At 43.2% G+C, this 22,922-nt stretch overlaps 1 protein-coding gene across 2 annotated transcripts in view; it reads right to left on the bottom strand.

Moving 5' to 3' along the window:
- Nucleotides 1-1,403: 1,403 nt before the first annotated feature.
- Nucleotides 1,404-22,922, bottom strand: part of DDAH1 (dimethylarginine dimethylaminohydrolase 1) — a 221,108-nt gene continuing 199,589 nt past the window's right edge. For both annotated transcript variants that reach the window (XM_053247793.1, XM_053247792.1), the window contains exons 5-6: nucleotides 2,702-2,845; nucleotides 1,404-1,575 (exon numbers count right to left, since the gene is read on the bottom strand). In XM_053247793.1, the coding sequence (XP_053103768.1) occupies nucleotides 1,459-1,575; nucleotides 2,702-2,845 (261 nt within the window). In that variant the 3' untranslated portion in view covers nucleotides 1,404-1,458. The remainder of the gene's footprint in view (nucleotides 1,576-2,701; nucleotides 2,846-22,922) is intronic.

Here is a 22,922-nt window from a genome sequence, read left to right on the forward strand (position 1 = left end):
GGCATGAAATTCATCTTAATATGGCCTTGTGTCCTGCTAAAGGTATAGGTGTTACTCTGTGTCTGTACCCAGCTATGCCGAGATGTGAGGACCAAACTACAAGTTACACAGCAGTTGCTTGTGGTCGCTGTCACCACCCTCACTTTGAGAAGCTTCAGGATTGAGTTGGGGGTGGGACTACTTAATGCTTTCTAGGCATTTTCCCCACTCAAAGTCCTCCCCCAAGCTGCTTTTACACCCATAGGGGGAAAGATATTGTACCATATCTTTTCCCTGGCAAATGGAAAAACTGCTTAAAGGGGACAGTTTTGACTGGAAAAATTACCTGAGGGAAAGAATTAAGCAATCCCTCTCTCCGTGATTTCTTTGCTCAGACCTAAAGTCTCCTGCAGCTACTTTCCATTTTAAAAATGGTTGGTAGTTCTTGGGCTGCTTGTGTGGAGCACTGGGATAGCTCCTGATCTGGTGCTTCCACCCCCACTAGCCTGACTTCTAACCGTGGCCCTTAACTAGGGTTAGATAATGCGAGCGCCCCCCGCCCCCCCAGCCCCAGGTTTGGGATTGTGTGTGTATTCGGGCTTCATGCAGCCCAAGCGCACACAGAGTTGGGTGCCTAGAGTGCCCAACTCACAGGGGAATCTGCCAATGCACCACACTCATCACACGGTGCATCGTTTTCCCAGCCTCCAGCGATCCATGCTGCCAGGAGCAGTGCAGATTGAGTGGGTGCACACTGGTGTGCTGAAGAGGAGTTCCTTGCACGTTTTGATGGCAGGGGGTGGGGAGGTAGGCTCATCCCTAACTTTCCCCCATCCCCACCCCTGTTATGGTTGTGTGAAATGACCTTAAAGTATTGTACCGTTGGTCCCTACCATCTGTGTTACAATGGCATCTTGAGCACAGGGGTATAGCTCAGCACTGTACTTCCAGGCACATGTATCTTCACAGAACTGGTCTGCAGAGGAAGGTAAAAAAGGAGGCTAAAAGTGAGGAAAAAGAGACATCTTCACCAGCAAATGGACATATGGCCCTAGGGAAATGGTTTCTACCATACTTTGGGAACCCTGGGCCTAAGGGCTGGGACCCACTTGCGAGTGAAATGTACACAAAATTACAATGCATCTAATCACTTAAAGTGATATTAAGACATGAGTATTAAGATATGTGTCAATCAAAAGTAACATTAGAAGTGGCTTCTGATTCCTAGCCCACTTTCACACCAGCTACATAAACCACTAAACACCATAATGGTCTTCTGTTAGCCCAGACAAGCATGCTGCAGAGTCCAGGAAAAGCACATATCTACACCTTAATTATCATCTGAAGGGGCACCATTGTAAACGAAGTTTAGTAGCACAGTGGTACAGTAGATTGTCAATAAAACCAATAAAAGTGGATACAGATTCGTCTACCTTGCATGTACATTATTGCCAGGTACAAGGGAGGGAGTCTGTAAACTCATAATTGTGAAGTTTTGTTAATAAGAACAGAAGAACAAGTGAGTGACCCATCTACTTTTTCTAGCTCTGTCATGGCTATGGGGATCAGCATGTGGTCCTTCAGTTTTTCAAAGACCTATTAAAGAAAAAGAAAGAACATATTTTTATTACCACAAGAGTGCTTACATATCAAATATTTTGTACTCGTAAAACTTTGTCTTTCTCCCAGAATCACTTGTGGCCCCCCCACTGCTCTGTCCTGACCCCCCCCCCCCCCACACACACACTCACTAATACTGTTGACCGTGCACATCTTTCAGTCTGATGAAGCCTACAGAGGTGACCTATTTAGAAGCACTTGTTGCATGATATTGGGAATGGAATGTAGTCTAAGCATCTTCCATCATTCCCTGCCCTTTATAGGGTAAAGGACACTTTGAAGTTTGTGGTCAAATGCACGTGCCCTGCCTGTCCTACCCTAGATACGCCCCTGTCTAAAACTGAATCAATGGATCAAAAATTTGACCTCAGCAACAAGCATTCCAGCCTTCAGTGTGAATCCCTCACCCTAAAAAAGGGCAGGGAGTGATGGAAGATGCTTAGGCTGCCATCCATTCCTAATAATGTGTCCCAGTGCAAATAATATTTTTATTCTTTCCATTTATGGTATGATTCAGGTATCATGGCATGATTCAGGTATAGGAGACATAGCCACAATTCCTTGTTCTTTAGTAGGTTTAAGAGATCTCCTAAGGAACTATGAATTGTAGCTAGGTCTCCTATGCTGTAATCATGCCACCATGTGAACAGGTGGTGTGGTCGCATTTTAAATGGGTTTAAAATACTGTGTGTGTGCGCGCGGGGGGGGGCGCTGTGTGTCTCAAAAGCCTTTAGTTCCAGACTCCAAAATTACTTAGGTGCACCTCTGCCTCCAAGCCCCAAACTGTTTCATCACTTGCCCCTCTTCACAAAAGTGTTGAATATACTCCTCAATTTTTGCTGAAGACTATTTTTGCGGTGAAAATTGAGGCAGTGTTTCAGCCCAGCACTGTTCAGGACACAAGCTTTGTTATTCAAAACTGTCCCTAGCCCCAAACTCATTCATTCTACCCGACCATTAGGCTTCTTCTTGCTTCGTTCTTCTTCTTCGTGCATTAAATGCTAGTAGATTTTGGAGGCCAGCCAGCTCCTTTCTCATTGCAGCTATCAACTTAGCACTGATTAGCATGTTATAGGAACAAGACTATTATTTTTGCTTTTACCTTTGCACTTTCTGGGTATTCTTCAGGGGCCCGGTGCAACAAAATATGACCTTTGCCAGGAATGTTTAAATATACACAGTTTGCTGCAGTGTCATCAGGAACTGTAAGCTTGTCATAGCGGTGGTCACTCATCTGCTGCATAGTCTGTTATGAAAGTTAAGTCACAGCAGTTCAGAGCAAAGTTGAGTTCAGCTTTCAAAAACAAGCATTTTAAGAAAACAATAGTAGCAGAAAGAAAAAGTACTGTTTCCGGATAGAGGCTTCAAATTCAAACCAAGAAATCTCTCACCCTGAAGCAAGATAATTCAAGTGCAAGACACCAGGGGAGAGGGGGCCTGTGTTCCCCCCTCTCTCCTGTGGCTCCTCAGATAATGAAGAAAATGGGGAGGGGGGCTCTCAGGAGCCGGGAGGCCCAGGTTCTTTGAACCCACTCACTCAGTTATAGCTCTACCCTTGCTAAGAGACTGAGCTGTGACCCAGGATTCCCCTGGCTTAAAGCTCACCTCTGCATGAGCTCCCTAGATGGCCTTAGGCAAGCTACACCTTCTCAGCCTCAGTTCCCCAACTGCAATATGGGGATAATAATACTTACATTACAGAGTTGTTGCAAAGGCTACCTCAAGATACTGTCAAGCACTTTACTCAAAAAGCGCTATATAAATGCTGAGGATTTATTAAGTAGTGATGAAGTTGTGCAATTTAGGATTACGTATTCCAGACTTTTGTAAGATAATGGAATGAAGAAATAGCTACAATGGGCTGTCTTTCTTAAAGCGATTCCTAAGATGCTCAGCATCTCAGGCACAGGGACATAGGGCCCATTGGACAAGGGGGAGCGATTGTCCCTAGGCCCACAGGGTATGGAGGGGCCCCCCAAGGCCCCCTGGCCAGCTCGCCCTCTCTCCTGTTTGCTTGCCAGGCAAGCTAAGCAGCCTGCAAGCTGCTACAGCTCCTTCCCTGTCCACCTCTCAGCAGTTCAGTGGGTGGGTGGGGCTTCTAGAGAGCCCTCCCTGTAGGCCTGGCTGAAGCCTGAAGCGCTCCAGGCAGCAAGGAAGGAAGGAGGGAGGCAGAGTGCCCAGCGCTGGCTGCCCTCGCCCACCACAGCTCTTTGCAGACCCCCTGCCTAGCCTTTGCCTGCTTTGTAATGGAGGTAGAATGTGATTTCCTTTTTGTGTTTATCACCCCCCCCCCACAAACCCAGATATTTAGGGATTGGCTTGTCATAGGGCTTTGATGGGGCGGGAGGAAGGTAAGGCAGATTGAGAAGACTCTGAATATTTAATTAGGAGTATTTGCTGGTTTTTAACATATATTTTTAAATTAAAAACAACTTTTTAAAGTCCTATAAGTGGCTTGTTTCATGGCAGAACATTACAAAAATTTCTGGAACTGAAGCCCCCTCCCCGATCATCATTCCACCCCCATATGGAAGAATCTGCCCTTTGCCTTCATAAAAACGGGTAAAACACCCCCCTTTCTGCCATCTAGTATTTGATCACCTGAAATGACTTGGCCTAGGACTTTGGTATTGAACAGAGATGTAGGGCAGGGTGGGAGGAATATGTATATTTAAATTGAAATGGATTGGACAAATTGTTGGTTTTTAATATTTTTTGAATTTAAAGAAAACATTAAAAAGTCCTATAAGTGGATTGTTTCATGGCAGAAAATTACAAAAACTTCTGGAATAAACAAACAATTTTGTATAGTATAGTATAGTATAGTATAGTATAGTATAGTATAGTATAGTATAGTATAATAAATGCACTATGTTCAAGTTGGTTTGCAACCCAGAAGGACTGTAACAACCGTGAAGCATGTGTTGTGTTTTTGTTTTTTTTCTTTAGAAATGCACTATATGTCCAAGCTGGTTGGACATGTCCAAAAACCTCACTCACACTATTACACTGTATGTCATCAATCAATATAATTCTGTAATGATATGACATATTGAGGAGGCCCTGCACATGCTGATTTGCCCCCAGCCCTGCATCCCCCTAGGGAGGGCCCTGCTTCTGAGCTCCTGCAGAGAGTGTTTTTTATCTCAGTACTGTGAGAGACCACAACCAGCCCTCCTTCCACGTTGGGGATCAGGGAGAATGACTTTTAGGATGGAGGGAGTAACTTTGGGAGCTCCTTGTCTCATCTATCTTAAAATTTTACCAAGAAGAGGCGGATTCCTCATTCTCCCCCAAACCTTTTCTCCTGAGGAATGGTGCTAATTCTTGCTCTTTTCTCTATTTCTCCCCACCTATCTTCCTTGCTTCAGTGGGACTTACTGAAGTCCCCTATAAGGAGGGGATTTTGTCTCCTATAAGGAGCAAAATATGTTGTGAGTACAAATTAGTTTGGTTTGGTTTACATCCCTGAGCATGTGCAATCCTATATGCACTTACCAGGGATAGATCTCAGACTGTTGAATGCAATGGGGTTTATTTTTAAGTAGACATGCTTTCCTTGCTAGTAAGTCCTTTAGGTTTCAGTGAAATGTACTTCCAGCTAAATGTGGTTAGATTTGCTGCCCGAGGCTGCAAATCTCCACACACTTACCTGGGACTTTTACACACAGCAGGCTTTACTGCAAGTTTACTGGGAGACTTTACTGCAAAATTGAAGTTGTCCCAAAAAACCAACGCAAACAGTGGATTTTTTTAAACTCCAGATATAAATTGGGCTACACTCTAATGAACAGTGAAAACCCCGAATTGCGTGTGAACTGTTCCCCAACAACTCGCAGGGACTTCGGGGTAAATCTGGCCAATATGTGAACACAACTCCTCCATTCCAGAGGAGATGTGTGTTTAAAGCCCCGTGTGAAAATCTTCCTGGAAGCAAACAATATTGAATTTGTTAGGATTTCTGAGAAAACATACTTAGGCTCACACTGAATGGTTGAAAGTCTCCTTTGTTAATCTGCAGCAAGGGGCCTATTTTAAAATCTCGTCCCCAGGCCCACTCCAACCTTGCTATGCATCTGTTCAGGCATGTTAGACATTTGAGTTCTATAAGTTTTATAAGTTAAGACTGGCTGCTTTACACCTCTACCAAGTTTGAACTATCTGTAAAATTAAGGTACATAACATTTACATCATTATTTGCTTTGAACTATCTGTAAAATTAAGGTACATAATATTTACATCATTATTTGCTAGCAAACCATAAGAATTCATAGTATCCTTATTTAAGGAGCCTTCTATTGATCCTATTCTAAATAACCACAGCCACCAGCACGATCCACCCTCACCAGTGCCACAAGCATATGCACCAATCATCTTTCTTTACAGACAGCCCATCTTCTGGTACCTGTTCCTAATAAGTCATGTCCCTGTTTTGTCCGTATTTTAGGCAGATCTTGGTGAGTCCCTTTAAAAAGTGTGTGCATTGAGTTTACCATTATTGAATTGTAAGCCCCTCCTGCTGCTAGTCTCTAGAAGTCAAATTTCCAAGGTGAAGATAGACATAAAATAAGCTCACTCACATTGGTTTATTTCTAGTTTCATGAATAAACAGACCAGCACGCCAATGATTTGAATGCTGGTTTGAAATGACAGTTCTGCCCTGCCTGCCAGCCTGTTTTCCACTACCATCCTCCTTTAGCTGGGGGAAGGTTGTCAAAGCACTCCCATGGACAATGCCTGGAAGCTTCAGGGTACTTTGTTAATTTTCCCCAGTTGGAAGCTGAGGAGGAGAAGGCAGTGGTGGGAGCAAGTGAGGAAATGGGTGAGTGGAGAAAGGCAATGTAAGACTGGCAATCTGAACCAGGCTTTGATTTACTGGCATGCTCACCTGTCAGCTCAGCCGCACTTGTAGTGTGGCTGAAGTGCATACCGGGAGTCCTCTATCTGTTATCTGCCTTCAGCTTGAGAGTGTGTATGTGAGGGGTGCATCTTGATACCAGTATGCATGCATATACATTATTTAAGGCACCATCTAGCATGTGCCTTGCTGTTTCACATGCTATAGCTGTGAGGTTCATTTTGAACTAGGTATGATAATGAATTATAGGCCTAGTATATTTTCCTACTATATATTTAACCCAAAGAACAAGGAACCTTTAGCTATAATCTCATATTAGTGTGAGAGCTTAGCGTCAAATGATGCCAAAATATTTCACTTCTGGCTACCAGTGCCAGATTTCAGGTAGATACTGTATGTATATGGAAGTTTGCAAATCCACCAGAAGACATGCTTTCCTACACATGTTGTGGCCTGTAGGGGGTGCCTTCCAAAATAGCCCCTCGGTAGCCCCTCGGCAGGCTTTAGAGCATAAGTGCTGTAAATGTGCCTCTTGTCAACCTCCTCAAGTGATAACCAATAATCTCTAATAGTTTTTTTCCCCTTCCAAAAGCAGTGGGGAGGGTCACTCCCCATAAAGGACCCACAGTGTCAGAGGGTCCCTGTAGAAGGTTGCCTCATTCCCCAGGTTCCAGCATGCAGCCCCTTAAAATCACCCCAGAGCTAAGTCAGACACAAATTCTCTCTGACTCTCTGGGGGTGGGTGGGATGGGCACGGCATCCTGAAAAATCAGAGGATGGGGGAGCAAGGCAACTCCCCATTAAGGACCCACAGAGGGTCCCTATAGGAGTTACCTTGGTTTCCAACATGTAACCCCAACAACATGGAGCTAAGCCCCCGAGAAAAATTCTCTCTGACTCTGCAGTAGGTCTGGTTTTCAGGGACTGCATGCTGGAAACTGGTGGATTAGAAAGCAGGGGGGACCGAGGGGGGACCCTCTCACCCTGTCATTCCCCTTCAGACTGCTGTCCTGCTCCCCTCATTTCCAGCATGCAGTCCCTCAAATCTACCCCAGAGTTAAGTTAGAGAGAAATTCTCTCTTACTTAGTGGGGTGTGTGTGTTGAAAGGTAGTATTCTGGAAATCAGGATGGGGAGAGAGGCAGCCCCCCTTGGAGGACGATCTGACCGGATGGGTTCTCGTGGTGAGTTGCCCTGCTCACCTCATCCCCCAATTACTAACATACAACCCCTCAAAATCACCCACTGAATGTTAGGAAAAAATATCAGGAATTCTGACCCAATTTGACCAACTAACACTTTTGGTGGGGGGTGGGGCATGTTGGCTTTTTCAACAATTTTTTTGTCTGTTTGTATCCGATCGGATTCAACATTTTCCACCATGCACGGGTATAATACTTTAGACTCTACAGTCTACTGAGGGACTTTTATAATAATAAATATAATATTCTATATATTCATTCATATTATATTATATATATATATATATATATATATATATATATATATATATATATATATATATATATAATATTCTGGGGCTGTTTTGGAAAGTGTTCCCTACAGTGTGTGTGTGTATGTAAGAGTGTGTCTCCTGGTGGATTTGCAAACTTTCATATGCATACAACATCTACCTAAAATGTGGTATTGGTAGCCAGAAGTGAAACATTTTTGTACTAAGCCCTCATACCATAGGACCAGAGGCTGTGACTAAATCGATTCTTCTTTGGTTGTCTAAACACAGAATGCCAGTGCACAGTCTCCCTTCTATTTCCCCCATAATACGTAAGTTCTGTAGCTCTGGTAACTCATTTGTTTGTGGCAGCTATTAATTTTGGGGTGGTTCTACTTGCAGTGGCACAGCTGAAGCAACTGAACATCCTGGGATGCCATGGCAAGGAGAAAGGTAAAGGCAATATATAATAGTTTCATTTGGCTCTCCTGGCTAATACTCATTGATAGACTTATCTTCCACAAATGTGTCTAATCATTTAAAAAGTCACTTAAGTGAAGTCCATCACAAAGTGAATTCTATATATTAATTATGTGTGGTGGGAAACAGTACTTTATTTTGTCTGTCCCTAACCTACTTTCATTGGATGCCAGGAGCCCTATTCAGATGTTGTCCAAAACCAATGAACATGCTTAGAAGTGCCAGAAGTGGGTTGGAAGTCCCACCCCAGTATGTAATGCACCCCCTTGACCTAGCCGCTCATGGTTATGGTAGCATTTGTCTGCATAGAGAAATACCATAACCGTGATGGCTGGTGCTTCTGTGATCAGCAGCCTGGGATGATCCAGACCAGGGATTCTCAATGTTGGGTCCCCAGATACTCCCATAATCCCCAGCCCTAGTGGCCTTTGGTTGGGAATTATGGGAGTTGAAGTCCAATAACATCTGGAGACCCAATGTTGAGAATCCCTGATTCAGACTCCTGATCATTGAAGCACCAGTCATCACAGTCACAACATTTCCTTATACAAAACACCACTGTAACTGTGAGTGGCTAGATTGAGAAGACAAGTGACAGGCCAGGCGGGACTTCCAAATTGCTTTTGGCACTTCACTGGTTTTGGATATAACGTCTGAATAGGGCTCCTGAGTTCTTGTATTAGGGTAGATGAAGAAAAATTTCTCTTTATCCACTTGCTGCGTACAACTCAAACTATTATGTTCCCCCTTCAGTCATTAACTTTTTCAGTAGTATGGGGCAATATCAGCGTTCTGTAAATTTACAGCTTAAAAATCTGGATAATCCTCTGACAAATTCCACATGAATAATATGTATAACTCTATAAAAATAGGGTGTTGGGAAGATCTATGGCATAGTGATATACCCAAAACATGTGCACACATTTTTCAGCAGTTCCTTGGTATGTCTAGATACCCAAGTGTTTCAGTCCTGTCTGACTCGTAAATATCCTGTGGAGAATATGAAAGTGAGGTAAGGAATGCCATGCATTCCTGAGGATATGTCCTCATTGTATATCATTGTGAGGAAACATTGTGTTTCCTCACCAGCTAAGACATTTGTATGGATTTCCACAGACATCTATTTTCATAATTAGAACAAATAGATATTGCTAGAATATATCATTGTGTGTATATGTGAAAGAGAAATATATCTTTCCTCCTTGATCTGTAGAATATATATATATATAAAATTATCTATCCATCTGTCTATCTATCTGTAAACTCACTCAGCCTCAAAATGGCAGGAGTAGCAACCTCAGCATTTTTCATTATGACCCCAGATCCCCTTTCAGTTACAGACAGAGCCAATCACCACCATCATGTGCACACATTCTAGTATTGTGTAGCACATCCAAGATGATCTAGCTGTTCCCTTTCATTGCTGGGATATAGAAGATTCAGCTGTGCTCCTTCCTAAATTTGGAAAAAGCAAAGCCATCCTGAGCCACTCTGAGCATTATTATGAATATGTATATACTGCTTCCCAACAAAAAGTTCCCAAAGCAATTTACACAGAAAAAGAAATAAGATTGTTCCCTGTCCGAGAGGGCTCACAGTCTAAAAAGAAACATAACATAGACACCAACAACAACCACTGGAGGGCTGTGCTGCAGGGCTGGAATATCAATATTTTTTAAAAAATAAACACATATATTTCCCCAGATTCTCTACTATTTTCCCCTGCAACCTTCACTCAATTATCTTTGCATTCCGCTGGGCTTCCAAACACATTACAGGTTCCCATGTTTGCTTTTAAAATTTAGATTGATTTTCACTGCCGGAGATGAAGACGCACAGTCCAAGGCTGAATTTGGTGTTCCACCCTGGCCTGTGCCCATTGCCAGTTAAGGCTAATTTGGGCAATATGCCCATCAAGAATCTGCATTTCAATTTGTAGGGAAGAGGTATGGCATTAAGTAGACAATATAATAACATGTATTTCACGAAAATGCAACCCTTAATTTCAAAGTTGATTTTTCTTACTCAGAATGAGGTGGGAAACTGAATTCCATAAACGGCTCATGGAAGCATTCATATTTTTCAGTGCTTCATCATGTAAAAAGAGCTGTAGTAGAGGGCTACATTAAATCTTTCCTTCTAAATATTCTAGTTTTGTGTTGCTGGGAAGCTTTTACATAAGGAACCATTCAAAAGTAGTCCCCCCAACTGCAGTCTGAAGCAATACAGTCTATTTGATCTCCTTATTCTGCTGCATGTGTGGATCTGGCTACGTAGAGCAGCTCTAGCATGGCCGGCCAGCTAATGAGGATGGATGAGGTGAGCATTCCAGGCAGCACATGGGTGGAGGCAGTGGACTGTGTGCTGGCCTCCTTCAGATGCATCCCCTAAATCTCCCTTGGCAGTGATTGACACACTCCAGCTGCCACCACCCTCTTTGTCCCTCCCTTCCATTCCATGCTGCCTTGTCAAAAGACAGAGGGTGGTGCAGAGTGACATCTTTGAGTAAATTCCTGGCTCTTTCCCCCCAACCTTCTAGTTTTTGGAAAGGAAAGATGGGATGAATAGGAAGTAGAGCAGGAATAGAGAGGGCAGCTGCTGCTATCACCAGCACCAGATACGGAAATATTGGGGGAAGATAGGGGGCGGGGGACAACTGGCACATGGGACACTTACCCAATCCGGGTAAGGTAATCAGGAGGTGATCAGGCAGGATTGGGGGGAAATTTGCACACAGATGGGGTGAGAATGGACAAGGGTGGGGAGGGTTTGGTGTGCTTGGTGCACTGAAGAGATGAACATGCTACCTCAGGCCCTGGAGATAGGGCTCTCAGGGTGGCTCCAAAGCACAATTCATTACAAGAAGGATGGTCACTTATCATTTTGTACATACGCCCTATCCCCCAAATGTTTGCTTGAATGATACAACAGATCAGTATGCAAAGTCTGAACTACAAAACTTAAACATCAGGACAATGAGCTGGTAATTCAGGTTACAAACCTGAAAATATAAACCTACATACTCACAGCAGAATCCTATGCTTGCTTGCTTGCTTGCTTATTTATTTATTTATTTATTTTAAAAAATTGTATACTGCATCCTCCAAAGACTCTAGGCGGTGAACAATAACAATAGCAGTAATTTTTTAAAAAATAAATTAAAGGGCAAAAGCCTGGAGAAAAAGGTAGGTCTTGAGAAGGGCCTTAAAAGCCACTAAGGAGGGGGTCGAATGAATCCAGGGGTGGGGGAGTGTGTTCTAAAGAAGAGGGGTGGCCACAGAGAAGGCCCTCCTACAGGCCCAGGCACCACGGACTACACCAGGGTCTGGGACACTAAGGAGGGCCAACTGAGAAGACCTCATAGGACAGGATACAACTGGCCAAGAGAGGCAATCCTGGAGATATACAGGGTGCTAAGCCTATAAGGGTTTTGTAGGTGAGAACCAGCACTTTAAATTGGACCCGGAAGCGAACTGGCAACCAGTGCAGCGACCATAAAAGAGGTGTAACATTATCAAATCTACAGCCACCCATGAGGAGGCGGGCCGCTGTAAATCTGGACTAGTTGAAGCTTCTGAATCATTTTCAAAGGCAACTCTAGGTAGAGCGCATTACACTAATCCAAGCGAGAGGTAACAAAGGCATGAGTTACTGTTGCCAGGGCCTGCCGGTCAAGAAAAGGCAATAACTGGCGAACCAGCTGAAGCTGGGCAAAGGCACCCCTGGCCACGGCCTCCATCTGCGGTTCAGGCAAGAGCTATGAGTCCAGAAGGACCCCCAGGTCACAAACCGTCTCTCTCAAGGGAAGTGCAACCCCGTCAAGAGATAAACTCACAAACGGCAATTGGCCAGATCACAAACTGAACAAGAGCAAATCAGTCTTGGAGGGATTATTCTTGAGTTTGTTTGGCACATCCAGGTCCTGACAGCCTCAAGGCACTGAGCCAGCACATGAATAGCATCACCTGTTTTTGCATAATTTATACAAATTACATATTTAACTTCTTGGCACAGACTTTAGGTAGCCTGGGTCAAGCAGCACATACTGTTCATACCAAACTGACTTACTGAAGTTTCATTTAAAGTATATCATTTATTGTACTGGGATCACACCACACAGGAATCAGTGCAGAAAGAATCTGGGACTGAATTCTGTCCGACATGGTGGGCTGTCTCATTCTTGCAGGAAAAAAGTAAATAAAAACCTGCTATTGTAATTTCTATGGAAGCAGTTGCTCAACTCTCAGGAATGTATTTTGATTCAGTTGCAAAAGATCATTTAAACAGAAGGCTCAGAAACCAAACACCTTTTGCTTTTGTTTACAGTATGCAGTGCTTCCTTGGAAAATGTAACCCTATGTTGAGCAATACTTTCTGTGATATGTAGGGCTCCAAGTGCAACAGCAAATTAAACCAAGACCAAACCCTGGAATAACAGAAGTATTTTAGAGCTGCTTCCCTCATTATCATGAAGTAGTCTTAGAAACAACTCCATTTTTCTCTTTTCTCACCCTTTTCTTTTCTGACTCCACCCTCTCCCACTCTCCACAGCAGGGGTGCAGCTAGGGGAGAGGGGACCCGTGTTTGCCCCTCTCCCCAGTGACCCCTCGGAGTGAGGGAGATAATGAAGAAAATAGGGAGGTGGAGCTGGGGGGCTCTCAGAGTTGGGGGGGCGGATTCTTTGAATTCATCTGCTCAATTGTAGCTACACCCCTAATTTACAGGATTCCCCCCGGGACAAACTTCTAAGATCACAAAACATACAAAAGACTACTAGGCAGAGTACAATACACCCTTCCTTTATATCCTTTATATCAGCCAGAATTGAATTGATTTAAAATTCAGCGACAATGTCTTGAAGTCTTTGAGGTGGTCGTCTATCATGCACACTTCTTCTAATTCTTGGGGTCTCCAGCACAGAAGCTGCTGGTGATTTTTCTTCTGGTACCAAGGATTGTCCATCACTTTAATCAGCTTCATCTGTGAGGTCAAAACTGGAGTCAAAATCAAAGTCCTCTCCAGTTACTCTCTTGAGATCAGATTCCCTTCCCTCTTGTCTCATAGTATGCATGCTGGAAAGTCTTGAACTCTTCCATTTCTTTCCATCATCCAGTATGACAGAATCTCCTCAGATTTTGATTATTTGTTTTGGTCCAGAATATTGGGAACATCCCTTTCTCACTTTATAGGGCAGCTGTACTCAAACAAAGTTCCCCACCAGAAATGTTTGCCATTTTGCACCCCATTTCCAATCCACATACAATTTATATTTTTGTTGCTTCTCCATTACCTGATCACGAATCTCTGCATCCTCAGGGTGAGATGGCACGGAAACCCCTATCAGTTGTTGCCATTGGGTATGTTTGGTGGTAGCTTTGCATCCTTTCAGCAGTTCAAATGGTGATTTTCCTGTTGTAGAATGAGGAGTAGTTCGATAAGCAAATAAAGAGGTCATTCACACAATAACAAACTGTTCTAGCCAGGTTTGGGAGCTGTGTGTGCTCCCAATTTTCAGTTGTGTAGAAGCAAGTTTGGAAGAAAACCTGGGTAGAAGTGATTGTGTGGAAGCAAGGTAGGAGGAAAAGCTACCCAGATACCCAGCACACAAAGCTTCCAAACCTGGCTAAAACAGTTTTTTATTATGTGAATGACCTCAGAGTTTCTCGGTTTGCCTCTTTCCAGGGTTGTTGTTGCATAGTAGCCAGTTGTAAACTTTCCTTCACTAACCGGTGCATTCTTTCCGTTAAACCATTTCCCTCGAAGTAGTGTATTTTATCCCATGGTTATGCAAGTATTGTTCTATTTCAAATGAGGTAAGTTGTGTCTCATTCAGTAGTTCTTTGGGAGGACTTTCTCTCACAAAAAAAATGCAGCCATGAACTGGATCACCTTGTTTGTAGTAATGCTGTCAGCAAATGAAACTTCTGGCCACCTTATGGAGGAGAGGTCTATCATTGGCTACTAGCCGGAGGGCTAAAGACCATCTCCAGCCTTAAAGGCAGGATGCCTCTGAGTACCAGTTGCAGGGGAGTAACAGCAAGAGAGAAGGCATGCCCCTTTCAACTCCTGCATCTGGTGGGCCACTGTGCGAAACAGGATGCTGGACTAGATGGGCCTTGGGCCTGATCCAGCAGGGCTGTTCTTATGTTCTTATGGAATAGTAATCCACCAGCACTATAACAAATCTGTGTTTTTTGGGTTGGTTATCAAAAGGCCCCATTATATCCAGAGCATGTTTTTCCCAGGGACCATTGGGATACTCTACTGGAGTCAAGGGGGTAGATCAAATGATCAGTCCTCAGCACTGGCATATTGAGAAGGGACAGCTCACTCGCTACATGCATGTATGGTTGAAGATGTTCAGGTACCTTGTTCTTGCATGGCCATCCATTAGTTATGTAAGGTTTAATTTCAGTAAGCACTTGATCAGCACTAAGGGCCACTTTCCATTCAGAAGACATGATCACTCCATGAGTGGATGAAGCTATTTGCACAATCACTACTCCTTTATCCTCTTCTTCTGGGATCTCCTCTTGGCCTAGATGTGGAGTCAAGAAAATCTGCAGTTTTATTCCAAATATCTAGCAAATATTCCACCTAGAAATCAAAGTCCATAAGTCTGGTGATCCATTTGGCTATTCCTGGGGTCACATTATTTATTTGTTTGTTTGTTTATTTAACGTATTTCTATACCACCCAAAACTTATGTCTCTGGGTGGTTTGATCCCCGAGTAGTAAATAAAGCAGATAGTAGTAAATAAAGCAGACTTCTGCCCCACAAGTTAAGTCCTGAAGTGCCACACTGCTCAGAAACATGCTAGAGCTTGTTTTTCAATTTCAAAATAAAACTTCGAAGCACCCTCAAATCAAAGGCATCTGTAACTTCCCTGCCCCCTTTTTGCTGGGTCAAGACAGCACCCAAACCATGTTCAGAAGCATCTGTTGGGGGTAATTACTTATATAGCAGGAGCTAACTCACTCCCATTACAGCAGAAGTTAACAGAGTCTCAGGGGCAACGGCTTATAAATGATGAGCATGGAGATTCATGTAAGGTTCAACTAATCTACTTTATTCAGAAGTACATTAAGACAGGAAAAGACCTATATCTAACTCCTGGCTACATGTTGGTCAGAGAGAGACCTATAGAAGCATGGTGCTCAGAGGCAGAGCTAGGAGCATTCTGGGAAGAAGAAAGAAGTCACTCCCAAGAAGTTCCTGAGTACATTCTATCCATAGAGGGGTCATTAGGGTTACTGGTGCAAAAGATCAATGCCATCTGAAGCTGGATCTCCAACAGCATCAGTGTTACAATGGTGTGTCTGTTGGTGTCAAAAGAAGTGAGAGCAGGGCTTTCAGTCTAAGACTTGAAGACCAGCTTCATAAGGGCTTGCATCCCCTCCCAAGTTGGTAGAAAAGGGCAAATGAGTATACTGTATATTCTTTGGCCTTCAGGGACCAAGCAGTGAAACAATAAAGCCATCTGCTTTGCTGGAGTAAAATCAGGGGCCTGTATAGTGAGGAGGAAGCAGCAAAATAAGACCTTAATTACTTCTGGGAAGAATATGTTCTCTTGGGGTGGACAAGAAAAAAAGGTGGTGGTGGGATTTGTGCCATGCTGCAGTGGGCATCCAGTGAACAAGAAGAGCACAGGACTGATAATGGGGGGGAAATACCTTCAGGGTTGTGCAGGTCAGGAAGCTGGATAAACAATCAGCAGCAGCAATAGCAGAAGGCAGCAGTTCAGGAATGTAGGCCCAGTAATGCAATGAAAGAAAGATGCAGGAACTTTCACAAGCTTTGTAGGTTCACACTCATAGCTGGTTCAAAATCTTGTTGCCAAAAGTTTTATAGCTGCTTAGTTAAGTAATCTTAACTAAGATTTGGTTTAACTAAGACTTTTATTCAGAAACAACTCCATTTCCCCCCTTTCTCCTTTCCCACTCCTTTCTTTTCTTACTCTACTCTCTACAGGATCCTCCTGGGACAAACTTCTAAAATCATAAAACATAAAAGACTACTAGATAGAATGCAACATAAGGAAATTAGAAAGCCCATGGGAGATTAAAAATATGAAGATATGGCTTGTCTGTTAATCCAGACAAAAAGATACAAATGACAATGTGACTCTCTTGGCTGTATGCCACAGCAGTGGCAGACATTTTAGACTCACGTTATGTCTGGTGTGTCTACTGAAGAATATCAAACCATCTTATAGGACTTTTGGAAATAAAGACCTCTACGCTCTTAGTAGCCACATCAAAAAGATTGGTGTCTTAAACCAGTTGACCCAAGGGACATCAGGTAGCTACTAAACTTGTGTAGCACCACCCAGCTCTATTTAAAGTACAGAATGGCAGAAAAAGATGCTTTCTTGTACTGATAGGCCAGAGTAGATGTTATGTTTGTACCATGACAATCCAAAGGTCTTGGAAGAATCAGTCGTGTGATACAGGAATAACTATGCATTGGAAACTAGTGATGAGTAAACAGCCCTTGGTTTGATTCTGAATGGAACTGGAATTACATTTGCTTGTCATTCTTTGTGCATGTGTTCTTTTTCAGGATGCATGCATGCATATTCTTGTAATGCCATGTCAGAAATGTAGTGCGAGGGCAGGCTGCACCATAATAAAAAATAATTCATTTAGCACCAAAGCTCCAAGCTGTGAGGCTTTCCCCAGCTCTCACCAATCCCACACACAAACAAGGGAAGCAACCAGGCATGAACCCCATGTATGTGAATCTTTTCCCCAACAATGCAAGACAAGCTATAACCTCTACTAGGAACTTTGGAGCAGTTCTTCCTGGTTTGTGGGCTCTTCATAGCTTGAGAAGGACCGAATTGGCCACTTCATCAGCTGACCACCCTCCATTATGATCAGACCATACACAGGCAGTTAGTGTCCTTGGCATTTATGAATTGGGTATTCCTAGACCAACTGATGGCTCAGAACTGGAGCAAAGTTATTGTTCGCTAAACCATTGCTCCATTTAAAGAAGTTTCTAGTCAGCCAATTACAATTTCATCATAATAAAGGATTAAACAATTTCATCATAATAAAGGATCAACTTTTGAGCACGCACCAACAATGGCTGCTGGCTTTAAGCAGCTAGTATGATGAATGCAGACCACACAGGTGCAGAATTGGCACATAAACTCATAATATTCTCAGTCTGAATTCCAAGCAGCATAGGAAGAATTTCAGAGCAAAGGAGATCTTGAAATACATCCAGGCATTACAAGCTGGAAAAAAATGTATTCTGATATTATTTTCAGACTTCAGCAGCATCACTACTGGAAACACCAGTGGCAATGTCCTCCTCCTTCCTCATCATGTCAGGATCTAGGACAGGTGAGGGTCTCTATGTGCATAGAACAGTCAGCTACACACCAATTCAAATACATAATGGGAAAGACTTGGTGAAAATGCAGTGCAGCCATGTCATGAGACCACAGGCAAATAGGACTTCAGCCTGGAGCTAATGCAGGGAGGAAACCCCTCTGTTTTCCACTGTGAGTGCAAACTTATTTTCTTCACAATACCAGGGGCGTAGCTAAGGGGGAGGGGGGCCATGTTCATCCCTCTTTCTGGAGGTCCCCCAGAGTGTGGGAGATAATGAGGAGAATAGGGAGGGGTGGAGCTGGAGGGCCCTCAGGAGCTGGGGGCCCATGTTCTTTGAACCCTTTTGCTCAATTATAGCTACGCCCCTGCACAATACTCTAAAAGGTTTTCCAGTTGAAAATGCTGCCCTTCTCCCCCAGAATCTCACTCAGCTGAGAGCTAAAAGATTGGGAGCTCTTCTACTTACCTACAGAGTGTTTGGGATACCCTGACCCCAACATTAAACCCAGAGTCACCAACTCAGAGTAATATGGAATCCAGGCCTGTGTCTGATTCCATTTTATTAAGGAATAAATTAATGCCTGAATTCAGATGCATTAACCAGAGAATGACAAGTGCTTCTATCCAAGTGCTAAAATTTAACTTGCTATCAGATAATGGATCTGGGAAGCTAGGAACTGAAATTCCACCCTAGGTAGATGCACACAAAGAAAACACCTGTAGCTGTGATTTTTCTTTGCTAACACCTTTTAACACTCTTGGGGGACCAGGTGCCAGAAATCTGGGGACAAGAGATTATGCCCATTTGCAAGCTCAGAGATCCAGATTGGCTTTGGGCAAATCTCAATAGAACAATCTCCCCAAATAGCAGCTAACAGGAGATGGAGCTCACCCTGGACTGAGCTAACATCCTGAACTACTATTAATAATTAAAAGACACTATCCAGAGGGTAACAGCAAATTGTCACCTTTTAGGGATCCAGGAAGGATGAGGATACTTTGAATAGACTCTATGGAGATCAAAGGAAGAAACAATTATAAAGAATGGAGCTCACTGAACATATTGTTAGCAAGCTTTGCCTAACCAGCAGATCTGTGCTCATGTGTGCATCCCCAGAGCTTGCTGTCGAGCTGCGCAGTTAGCAGAAGCATGGAACCTGCAGACAAGAGACTGCTCAGTGATTCTTGCTGCGGGTCGAAGAACCAAGGGCTGACTCTGTCTGTGAAATCCAGCACCAGCTCCTTGCACATGAAGCCTGCATCACTCTCAGGCTCCAGCAATGAACAAATCCTTTGAAGCCTTCTTCGTGAACCTGGTGAGATGCCTATTCAACGCACAGATCAGCTTGCTCCCCGCTTCCCTCCCTCCTACTAATGACTGCCATCTCTGTCCTAAGCCCTCCCTTCTTTCTTCTTTCTCTGCTTCTCTCTAAATGTTTTATTAGGATTTGTTAGACAGCTGTAATTATTGATTGCCCATACATGTGATAGCGAGGCACATTGCACTACACCTTGAATCAGAAACATGTTTTTAATTTGGATGACCTGTTTGAATTTTATCCTGATGAGCAACTTTCTATAATAAAGTCCATTGAACTTTCTGAGTGTGTCTCTCTCTATCTCTGTTTGCGCGCCCAGATCCTAAAGAACCAATTCAGTTTGTGTATGATGTGACTTTGCCTCTTTCCCGCTGAGCATATACAGAGGGCGAAACCAGGTGTAGTTCACAACAAGAGGAAGAAAGACTTTCTGGAATGAAGGTGGTGATCACAATAATACTTAATTCAGTGCAAATGTCTGTAGAATAGAAACATTCATTTTGTAAGACTGTGCTGTGCTTAAGATATGCTGCTGGGGAAATGACCTTTATTACATTATTACAGTCACACAGTCAGTCTGAGAGAGTATGATTTCCTGCTCAGAAACCTTTGCATGACCAGTTATACTAGCAGCCTGGCATTTCCTGCATGTCTAGTTTTTCTGGGAATTCTATTCCTTCTGAATAGGTTAGGTTTTGCTCCACATTCTCTCAGCCCTGAGTCATGTTTCCCTGATGTCAAACAGAAAAATTCCCTAAGCCCCCTGTCTCTTTCCCCTCCTCCCATACTTTAACAACTGCTAACTTCGGCCCTGCTAACTGGGCAAAGACGCACCTTTTAACGTGGTGATTCTGTTTATTTTGCAGGGGAGAGTAACTGGCACTCTTCACCCCCAGCACAGAATCTCCAGTGACTGTTGCTGGTGTCTATCTTAGGTTCCTTTTTAGATTGTGAGCCCTTTGGGGACAGGGATCCATCTTATTTATGTGTTATTTCTCTGTGTAAACCACCTTGAGTCATTTTTGAAAAGGGCGGTATAGAAATTGAATACAAACAAACAAACTGAAGTCTAGGGTAGCAAATAATGCATTAAAATTTGTTTAGTGAAAGCCTAGGCCAACTGAATATTCTTCATTCACATGCTGTTACCTCAGCTCTTATTTGTTCTATTATGCCCCATTTAGTTCAGAACTCTTGAAATAGAGCTGATATATCAGATACTTAGGAGTTGGTGTTTGTTCAAATGCAGAATACCTTATTTTAAGCAATATCTTACACAGATAGTAGACACAGGAAGAAAAGATCTACTTGCTGCCTCCCACATGAAGGGTTCTGAAGTTAAAAAGAAGCCATTCTCATGACCAGTCATATCCGGGTAGGGCAGTGCTGGTCTGAATAGGGCTGGTCATGAGAACCGCTGGGATTGGTCCTGATCCCGGTGCTCTTCCACTGAGTAGCCAAGGTTCCCTCACTGCCCAGTCGTGGCAGTGAGGGAACCTTGTTCTGGCTGTCGGCAGCCCCATTTTCGGGCTGCTCGCAGCCCCATTTTCCATAGAGCTGGGTGGAAGGAGCACCTGGCAGTGGAGAAATCCTCCAATACATCATTCTCCTCATGCAGTGCATTGTGGGAGGTCACATCTTTCTTTCCCCTTGTCCCCTCACTACTCCAGGATCACTTGTGCACCAGTTGTGTGGATGCATGGTGCGAGCAATCCCAGAGCAGCAAGGATCATGTGGGGAAAGGCGTTTGTATCTTGCCTTCCCCTCCGCCTTCCCCAGCCCCACCGAATATGGTCATGTGGACAACCTTAATGGTTTTTATAGGGTGTTCTTTTAGCCCAAACATCTTTTGGTGCTAGCAAACCCCTGCTAACTGGGCAAAGAGGTACCTTTTTAACATGGTGATTCTCTTTATTTAGCAGAGAGATGGTAACTGGCCCTATCCACCCCCAGCCCAGTGCCTTCAGTGACTGTTGCTGGTGTCTGTCTTATGTTTTTTTAAAATTGTGAGCCTTCGGGGACTGGGAGCCATCTTATTTATTTATTTATTTGTTTGTTTGTTTATTATTTATCTATGTAAACCGCTTTGGAAACTTTTTTTTGGTTGAAAAGCGGTATATAAATATTTGTTGTTGTTGTTTGTTGTTGTTTTCAAACAGGAATATTCACTCACCACCACAACTGTTTCTCCTTTACCTTCCAGAGACTTCCTTGGGAAGAAATATATCTGGTAACACAGGCTGTACATTTGCAGTACTGAAGATGATGATGATGATGATGATGATGATGATGATGATGATTAATTCAATTTCTATACCGCCCTTCCAAAAATGGCTCAGGGCGGTTTACACAGAGAAATAATAAATAAATAAGATGGATCCCTGTCCCCAAAGGGCTCACATTCTAAAACAAAACATAAGATAGACACCAGCAACAGTCACTGGAGGTACTGTGCTGGGGGTGGATAGGGCCAGTTACTCTCCCCCTGCTAAATAAAATCACCACGTTAAAAGGTGCCTCTTTGCCCAGTTAGCAGGGGATGTGCCTGCTCTGCTTCTTTTGAAGTAATGTTGTACCAAGATCATCGTGCTAGTTCAGCATCAGCCACTGCATAAGAATTCATTATGCAGAACACCCCAATTCAAGATGTAGAAAGCCAAAGCATGTCCAGGAAAGTACTTAAGGAAATGGCTCAAACTGTTGTTGCATTGAAGAAATTTTGGAAAATGAACATCCTGTCTTTTGGAACATGAACATGGGAAGAAAAGGGAAGCTAATCCTCAGAAAAGCAAATGAAAACAAACAAGAACAATGACAAGGAAACAAAGCTTCTGTTTACATAAGTCAGGCTGACAGTTTCCTCCATTACAAGGTCTAACTTTTACAGTCTGACAGGCTCTGGGTGGTCAGAAGTGCATAATCAGAGGGAGCCCAAGTGTTATGTATCTTTTCAGAACTGCAGGGTGTCCCAATCTACAATGCATATACAAATACAAGAGATCTCAAAAATGTTTCTAAAAAGTTAATTAAGAAATAATATAAGGTAGGAGACAAAATAACAAATAAAAGTATATCTGTAATGGCCTGAGGTTAATATTTATTGTACAAGTGAATGGCTGTTTAAGATAAAATATCCCAACTGCTGGGTCAATACAGTATAACACAAAACATGATGCAGGCATAATGTTGCAGGTAAGTCCAAATTAGATGTGACATGGAATTCCATGATTGGAGCTCACTATATTTTTCTATCTTGCTCTCAAAAAGTAGCAAGGGGGTCCCCTGATTTGGATCAGGCCATGGCATAGTGGTAGGGAATATTAAACTCTTTCCCCCCCAGGCCATTTCCCTGAGTTAAATCACTCATACACACACTCTCCTGCTAATAGACGCAGATGGAAAAACAAAAGGAGTACAATACCCGTGTCAGTATATTTGTTTTTCCTCCATGGCTTACAACTATTTCAAGAGGTAAGCTTTGCATCAAGGAACTAAGAAGGTCATGATCAGAGAATAGGTTAACCCCTTCTCCCCCCTGTTCCATGGCCTAAGTTCAAACTGTTCTCCTTCCACCCCAATGCTTTTTGAGAAAGAAATAAGTTTTTCTAGTAAGTTGTTCACTACCTCTACAACTGGACTAAATTTGGTTCAGATCAAGATCCACAAGTTAGATCTCTTGCGCCTCAAATGTTCGTGTGTCTGCCATCTTGGATCGGGGTGGGGGGTGCTGTCCACTGAGCTGTAGCAAATTTGGTTCAAATCAGTTAAGCAGTTCACAAGTTAGCCTAATTGTGTCTCAAAAGTTTACGTGTCCGCCATTTTGAATTGGGGTGGTTGACATCATCACAAACGATAAAACAACAAACGAT

This window comes from Hemicordylus capensis, chromosome 4, assembly GCF_027244095.1.
Source record: "Hemicordylus capensis ecotype Gifberg chromosome 4, rHemCap1.1.pri, whole genome shotgun sequence".
Taxonomy (NCBI): domain Eukaryota; kingdom Metazoa; phylum Chordata; class Lepidosauria; order Squamata; family Cordylidae; genus Hemicordylus; species Hemicordylus capensis.